This window comes from Citrus clementina, unplaced genomic scaffold (genome assembly GCF_000493195.1).
Source record: "Citrus clementina cultivar Clemenules unplaced genomic scaffold, Citrus_clementina_v1.0 scaffold_5, whole genome shotgun sequence".
Lineage (NCBI taxonomy): Eukaryota > Viridiplantae > Streptophyta > Magnoliopsida > Sapindales > Rutaceae > Citrus > Citrus x clementina.
In genome coordinates, this window is record NW_006262201.1 from 9,125,381 (window position 1) to 9,134,187 (window position 8,807).

An 8,807-nucleotide genomic window follows, 5' to 3' on the forward strand; every position below is an offset into this window, starting at 1 on the left:
ATGCCTAAACTAAAACTCCTACACATAATAATAATTATTTTGTCTTGCTTTTCCTCTTTTTGCCAAGCGTGCAACCAAATAGATCAAGACTCTCTTCTGTCTCTCGGCTTCAACATATCTTCTCCTGGATTGAACTGGTCATCTTCCACTGATTGCTGCTTGTGGGAAGGCATCAAATGTGATGCCAATGGTCGAGTCAGTCATCTTTGGCTACCCTGGAAAGGCCTTACCGGCACCATCTCCCTTTCTATCGGGAATCTCACACATCTATCTCACCTCAATCTTTCACACAATCGTCTTTCTGGTGAATTTCCATCATCTTTGTCCTCCAATTACATTAAGATCATAGATTTGTCCAGCAACCACTTCCAGGGAAAAATCCCATCAACCATTTTTCGTCTAACTCAGAATTTGATCACATTTAATGTCAGCAACAATAGTTTCACAGGCCTTATCTCTTGGTCAGCCGGGGTTGACTCTTTCTGCTCCATCAGGCACCTGGATTTGTCCAACAATTGCTTCACTGGCCCGGTTCCTCTGGGACTAGGAAGTTGCTCGAGATTAAAGACTTTTCGAGCAGGTTTCAATTATCTCACAGGATCACTTCCTGATGACATTTACACTGCTACATCTCTTGAACAGCTCTCCTTATCTTTTAATCATATCTCCGGATCCATCAAAAATGGCATCGTCAATCTCACAAGCCTCAAGTTTCTTGAGCTTTACTCCAACAGTTTGACCGGGCTGATCCCCCGAGATATTGGCAAGCTCACCAACTTGGAAAGTTTGGTACTTCATAACAACTCTCTGTCTGGTTCTCTGCCTTCGTCTTTGAAAAATTGTATTAATCTCACCATATTGAACTTACAGAGCAATTTCTTTGAAGGAGATATTTCGGTTTTTAACTTCTCAACACTTCTGAAGCCTTGGTAGCAATCTGTTCACCGGTAGCTTGCCAATAACTCTTAATTCGTGCAAGTCACTGACTGCAGTTAACTTGGCAAGAAACCAGCTAGAGGGACAAATCTCACCAGGCATAGTTGCACTGAAATCTTTGTCTTTCCTCTCACTTTCTAACAACTCTTTAACCAATATTACTGGTGCAATCAGAATTTTGATGGGCTGCAAGAATCTCAAAGTTCTCATCATCCCTTTGAATTTTATGGATGAAACAATGCCAGAGAATGACCACCTAACATCAGCAAATGGATTCAAAAATCTTCAGGTTCTGGGTTTAGCTGAATGCAAACTCAAAGGTCAAGTTCCATCCTGGATAGGTAAGCTCAAGAAGCTTCAGGTCTTGGACCTGTCTTTTAATCAACTCACCGGTTCAGTTCCACGGTTTTTAGGAAATATGTCTAGCTTATTCCACATAGACTTTTCTAATAACCTCATATCAGGAGAATTTCCTAAGGAATTTTGTAGGTTGCCGGCACTGACTCCAGAACAGGACAAGAACAAAGCGAATGAAAGTTATCTAGAGTTCTCTCTCTTCAAGGGAAGCAACAATTTTATTGGAGAATACAAAAAAATCTTCAACTTTCCACGAGCAATATACCTGAAAAACAACAGCCTCAGCGGCAGTATCCCTGTTGAGATTGGTCAGTTAAAGTTGCTTCATATGCTTGACCTCAGTCACAACAACTTTTCTGGCAACATTCCAGATCAAATTTCTCAACTTACCAACTTAGAGAGAATGGATCTCTCTAAAAATCATCTATCTGGTGAAATTCCTGTCTCCCTTAAACGTCTCCATTTCTTGTCTGCCTTCAATGTTGCGGAGAACAATCTTCGAGGATCAATACCTTCAGGAGGTCAGTTTGATACTTTTCCAAGCTCCAGCTTTCGAGGAAATCCAGACCTGTGTGGTGCCATTGTTCAGCGCTCATGTTCTGTTCAACCAAGACCTATTGTTCTTCCTGATTCCAGTGAAGAACTTGGTTATGGACTCATTGCTGAACTTGGTTATGGACTCATTGCTGGAGCCATTTTTGGATTCATTATCGGGTGCACGACTGGGATACTGCTTCCCCTTCAAAGGCTAAAATTTCTGCAGCAATTAAGGTACCTTGTACGCCACTGAGAGAGCAACTACAAAAAATATAGCAAACCCAATATTGAATTGAGAAAGACATGATAGCTTCTGTCAAATGTCTTTAGCGTTGATAGGGAATTGATAAGATTAGAGGGGAACAATCTTTTGTTTCCAGTTTCTGGGATGTATGAACAGACCTAAGATATTATGGGATGGCCGTTTAAATTTGTAGAAATTTTCTCTCTTTGTGTTATGAGCTAAGCAAGTTAGCGAAATCATGCAGAGATCATAGCAATTCCCATTTGCTATTAGTACTAAAGGGTTTTTGTAACAGAGATAAGTTCAAGCAGGCTGCTCAGTATGGAAGAAACAAAAGCAACCAAGATCTTTACACTTCAAATCTCTTGAAAACTCTTTCGTTTTAACAAAGAAACGTGACCTTCGATTTTAAGTCACAAAGAAATTGGACTATCCAGCATTTTTGGTATGGGGACAACTAAATCATTCTTTGCTTGTTTCCTGCGTCCATAATGAGAAGATATACCATTTGATTGCAATCTCACAACCATTGATTTGAATTCTAAACTCGTCAATTTCTGATGACAGCAGCAAAGGTTTTACAGGCCCGACCTTTTCTCTATCTGAATGAATTCTTCCCATTCTCAATAAGACACTGTGACAGTAAAGCGAATCTCCTTACCTCCACTCTCCAGAACTACCAGCAGTGCCATTGTCCATCTCACCAACCTCAGAATTCAAGACCTCTTTCCAACAAACTGATTGGGTTAATTCCAGGTTCATTGCAACAATACAACTTGGTTCTCCGTCTCCAGTAATTCCAGCTTAGCAGACTCAACTCCGACAACAACTTTACTGGCAGCTTCTGCCCCTGCAAGTGTTTCACTAGTTGCTCTAATATAAGTTTGTAACTGCTATGTATCGCTTCATGTTCAAAGAACAACAGCTAAAGTATTTGGTGAGAACCCTCTTGTAATTGGCAGCTAACAGGACCAATTATCCACCTACTTATACTTGATGGTTAGCGATTCAAAAGCAAGTAAAGAATTTAATAGAGGATTAAAACAAAGCACAAGAACAAGTATTTGGTTCAGCCACTTGGGCATACATTCACGGGCTAAAATGGCTAGTGTTTTTTATTCAAGCTTTCGAGAACATAGCATAAGAATCACAAAGTTACAAGGACAAGAATGAAACAAATGGCTCTCAAATTAGTTAAGGTCTTCATGAGAAGGACCCAAGTTTGTGCTACAATTATCACCCCGGCCACAGCAATTTCCCGGTGGAAAAAAGTAATTGACTTTAATCAATCAAACTAGCTATCACTGCCACATAAGCAGTCCCCTAACAACCTTGACACATCAGCATTCTCCCTAAGGAACTCAACTAAATTTTTCTAACCAATTTTCAATGAAGAACTTGTGGAAAAATAACATTACTTGTCAGTTGATAGAAAATAATTAGTCGTCAAACTTTCAAAGTATACATCTCCATATATTCAAATCTACAAATGAGGGATGACATAATCCTATTTTTCTGTTTTTTTAATATTTTTGGCGATTTCTCACTTCTCCACAAGAAAACTTGAAATCTGAGTGACTTCTGATCCTGGGACCTCAAAAAGTAAAACAAAAAATGGCATTACAGAGTATGATATTAGCATAAGAAATGAAACAATTGCAGCTGCAGCTACACCTGTCGAAGGAAAAGCTTATGAGAATCAAGTATGAGCATGATTTCAAGCTTTTGCACAAAATGTGTATGCTTAAGAGTTTCTATGCAAAAAATATAAGTCAAAAAAGGAAAAGAGAAAGAAAATCAATTCAATATGATATAAGACCAAGAAAAAAGATCCATCTGAAAAAAAAAAAAAATTATTGGATTGCAGAAGACCAATTCAACAGTCAAGTCTTCTACATATAAATTGCTGATACCTAAACCCATATATGATAATCAATCCATTCCTGAATGAGAAAAAATTCAAAATACAACCCACTATTTTATTCAGTAGCAAGGCATCATCAAGTTCCAAAAATAACTATTTTAACTCTCAAGTTCATTTGAACCCTTTCTGAGAAAATAAGAGAAAAATATACACTATTTCCTAAGTTTTAAATTCTCAACAAACAATTTAAAAATGAATATAGTACCTGCGGCTGGTGGACAAATCATCAGTTGTCATACGGAAAAGTCTATCCTCAGAAAGTAAATGTTAATGAAGATTCAAATCTTTAATTTTCTCAGATGACTTCAGGATGTTATTGTCTCTATCACTAGTCATGGAGGTTTTAATATTCTAATGCAACCTGCTATGAACAAGTTAGTCCAAGTGATGCAAGCTCTATATATTTTGTCCCTTCAATTCTTTCTGATATATGACAGCATAAAAATCGGCTGCCAAACACATATAATTAAAAAAAATTTGCCTACCTTAGTCTTGCACTTAGTCTTGCAGCTTTTAATACTATTTCTGTCCTGCTTTGCCTCTCTTTGCCAAGCCTGCAACCCAATAGATCAATACTCTCTTCTGTCTCTTCACCTCAACTTATCTTCTCCTCCATGGAACTGGTCTTCTTCCACCGACTATTGCCTGTGGGAAGGCATCAAATTTGAGGCCAGTGGTTGTGTCAGTCATTTGTGGCTACCCTTCAAAGGCTTTAGCGGTACCATCTCCCCTCTATTGGCAACCTCACACATATATCCCATCTCAACTTCTCACACAATCACGTCCATGGTCCTCTTCCCATCAATTGCTTTCACTTCTTAACTCTGCTTGAAATAATTGATTTGAGTTATAACTCTCTTTCTGGTGAGCTCACTGGCCTTATCCCTTCCTTGGCTTGGAATCATTCATTCTGCTCCATGAGGCTTCTAGACTTCTCCTACAATGATTTTAGTAGCCAGGTTCCTCCTAGACTTGGAAATTGCTCTAGGCTGAAGTCTTTTCAAGCAGGTTATAGTAATCTTTTGAGATCACTTCCTGATGACATTTATGCTGCTGCATCACTTGAAGAGCCGTCCTTACATTTTAACAAGCTCTCTGGATTTATCAGTAATGACATCATTAACCTCACAAGCCTCCTCGTTCTTGAGCTTTACTCTAAAGAATTGATTGGTTCTATTCCCAGAGATATTGGCAAGCTCACCAACTTGAAATATTTGCTTCTTTATAGAAACAATCTGTCTGGTTCCTTGCCCTCATCTATGATGAATTGCACCAATCTCAAAACATTGAATTTAATGGGCAACCTCTTTGCAGGCAATCTTTCAGCCTATAATTTTTCTGTGCTTTCCCAGCTGGAAACAATTGACCTCTATATCAATATGTTCACTGGTAGCTTTCTATTGACCCTTACTTCATGCAGGTTGCTGACTGCCCTTAGGCTGGCTTGTAACCAGCTAGAAGGACAAATTCCACCCGAAATAATTAAGCTGAAATCTCTGTCTTTCCTCTAACTTGCTGAAAACAAATTAACCAATATCTCTGCTGCAATCAGGATTCTAATGGGTTGCAAGAACCTTAATGTTCTTTTCCTCACCATGAACTTCATGAATGAGGCAACACCAAATTATGATCAAAACAAAATTTCAGATGGATTTCAGAATCTCAGGGCTGTAAGTTTAGCCGGTTGCCAACTCACTGGTCAAGTCCCTCTTTGGCTTAGTAAGCTCACAAAGCTTGAAGTTTTGCTCTTATCAGGAAATCAAATCACAGGATCAATTCCAGGGTGGTTTGGAAACTTGCCGAGCCTATTCTATTTCGCCTTGTCCCAAAACAATATTTCAGGAGAATTTCCAAAGGAACTCAGCAGATTGCAGCCACTTGTAATAGAACAGAACAAATTTAACAGGAACAAACCAGATTTGCCTTTCTTTCTCTTTCCCAATCAAAATTCTACAAGTCATCAGTATAATAGAATTTTCGGCCTGCGACCAACAATATTCCTGGCAAATAACAGCCTCAGTGGAAGGATCCCAGCAGAGACAGGTCAGTTAAAGTTTCTTAATGTGCTTGACCTCGGCAATAACAACTTCGCCGGCAGCATTCCAAATCAAATTTCTCAACTGACTATCCTAGAAAGATTGGATCTATCTAAAAATCATCTATCTGGTGAAATCCCTGCTTCACTCAGTAGTCTCCATTTCTTGTCATTCTTCAGCACTGCAGAAAATAATTTGCAAGGACCTATACCTTCTGGAGGTCAACTTCATACTTTTCCTCCCTCCAGTTTTGAAGGTAATCCAGAATTTTGCAGTGATATTGCAAATCGGTCGTCCACTACTCAACCAAGAACTACTACAAATATTGGTTTACCAAGTAAATCCTCAAATAATATGGATCTTCGTAATGGCCTCATCGCTGGAACTGTTTTCGGTTTTATTATTGGATCTGTAACTGGGATAGTTTATCCTCTTCCTAAGTTAAAGCTGTTGCAGCTTATGCTAAATGAGGGCTGATCCACCATGTGACATCGCACTTATTATGGTACACGATGTCGCACTTGAGAAGCCATGACTGGAGGACCGCCCCATCATGGCTTGTCACGTGTGACATTGCGCATGTTAAATAGTGCGCTAGATCAAAATCCTATGCTAGATACATTGAGAGGAAGGCACAAAAAAAGATGTAACAATCCTAATGAAAATTAGGAAAAACGTGCTTGAGGCCTTGAAAAGTTATCAACCATATATAGAACTCGCAATTAATCATAAATCAGATCATGTTGCCAAGAAAATAAATATCTCGTGTTTCAAAATGTAAATGCTGTAACATTATTTCAGTAACTTGACATACAGAAAAATCTTAGATACTCGCCCAGTGTATTACACCCTCTCTGCCATATTCTTGGCATGTGTACTCAATGTTTATAGGTTGCACTTTTGGAGCTAATGTCCTATTCAACAACCAATGACCACAACAATAAATTTCTAGCAGAGACCTATCTTGTTGCACGGTATCACTTCTGCAATTTGTTGAAAAATCTCTCTCTAGTTATTATAAACTTGTTGAGATCATAGCAAATCCAGTTTGCTTTCAGTACCAAAGTTCATGGGTTTCTTAACTCTTAACCCATCACACAATAGAAAAACAAATTTAACCATTCTACGCCAGTACAGCTGAAGAAGAAACAAAAGCAAATCAAGATCTTTACACTTCAATGCATCCACATTTCAAATCTTCACAAATTGATCTTTAATGATTTTCTTTCGCTCCGGACAAATTCTATGTTTGTCAAAGAAAAAGTAAACCTTCAGTTTAAGGTCCAGTTGATAGCAACAATATATTGACAGGCCCTGCCTTTCTTCTATCTGGATGAATTCTTATAAATCTCAAGCTACGCAGAGTTGCCTCCCCTAATTTGAGACTAATGCTACTAATCAACAACAAATTAAACTCTTAACCTACCACCAGCAATATTCCCCTTGAACAACCACCTTAATGATATTGTCCCAATTGAAATTGGTTAAATAGAGTTCTTTCATTTGCTTAAGCTCAGCCATAACTTCTCTGGCAAAGTTCTAAATCTAAAGTCTCAAAACCTCTAAATTAGAGAGATTGTATTTCTTTGGAAACCATGTATCCAGTGAAATCTTTGTGTCAATTGTCATACAGTAGTCTCAATTGTAAATTTTCTGATAATAATTTTGAAATATTAACACTTTAGGAGATCAGTTCATACCTTTCTGAGCATCAAATTTTTAAGGAATACAGTGCTCTTGCATGGTAAATCAACAATTTCCTTTACTGTTGTTCCTAGTAATAATTATTCGTACAGAGTTTGAATGACTGGATACTGTAACTCATTTGTGAGCTAACAATTCTGTAGCATAATAGCAATTTATGTTTCTCAACAACCAAAATAAGAGGATCAAATTGACTTTCAGGTTTTTATGTTTCATCTCCCAATGAAATGGATGCTGGTGAGAAAGTAGAAGATATATCGTCTCAAGATAGAAACAAGAAAAACCAGTCAACTTCAATGGGTTAGCTTAGACTAAAGTTGCACAAAGTGGACAAAAATGACCAACAAGTCAACAACAAATGACAGAAGCTGCAGGACTAGATCTTTCTGCAAGTAAGTATAGGCCTCACATAATGCGTGAACATGGGTCTAGAGGTAATAACCATATAGTAACTTGCAAGTCAAGGAAGCTAGTAGGAGATTCTAGCATGTCGAGAGAAAAAATTAGCCATTGATGAAGTGTGCATATAGCTCACTAGTAACTAACAGCTGACTTAATTCAATTTAGGACAATATTAAACTGGTTTCCCAAATATTTTTGCTACATTACTTTTACTACCGTACGCAAGCATCTTTTTATAAAATATGCAATAAAATTAAAGAAGAAATATATTGCTTCGGCAAAGTGGAAAAGAAGCCTGATGAAAAGTTTTCATCTACTCTGGAAGTACTCTTTGACAGCCATGCCACGTGACTATCATGATCAAAATATAATAGGGTGTGGTCCTTCATTATGACTTTCAATTTCTAAGAATTTTACAGGCTAGTGAGCATTGGTAGGAAAAAGAAAATAGTAACTAAAATTTGAATCCTTTAACAATTGATCTCAAGAAACCTCAAACTCGAATAATGACAAGCATTGCCAGGATCTATATTACAACCATAAATTTTCTATGATTTTGCTACTGTAAAATAACTAATTCCGATTATGAGACTGAAAATATCAGGAACAAAATGTTTCAAACCTTCGATGTAGTGACACCCCACTGGAGCCCATTACTCTCTCCAAT

General features: G+C 37.8%; 1 protein-coding gene and 1 pseudogene across 1 annotated transcript; both read left to right on the forward strand.

Moving 5' to 3' along the window:
• LOC18040316 (receptor like protein 3) lies at window positions 1-3,112 on the forward strand. Its single transcript, XM_024183451.1, is given in 2 exon segments — window positions 1-923; window positions 925-3,112. Coding segments are annotated over 2 exon segments (2,082 nt in total). The 3' UTR covers window positions 2,084-3,112.
• A 609-nt stretch (window positions 3,113-3,721) lies between these two features.
• Window positions 3,722-6,511, forward strand: LOC112097862 (annotated as a pseudogene).
• The last annotated feature ends 2,296 nt before the right edge of the window (window positions 6,512-8,807 follow it).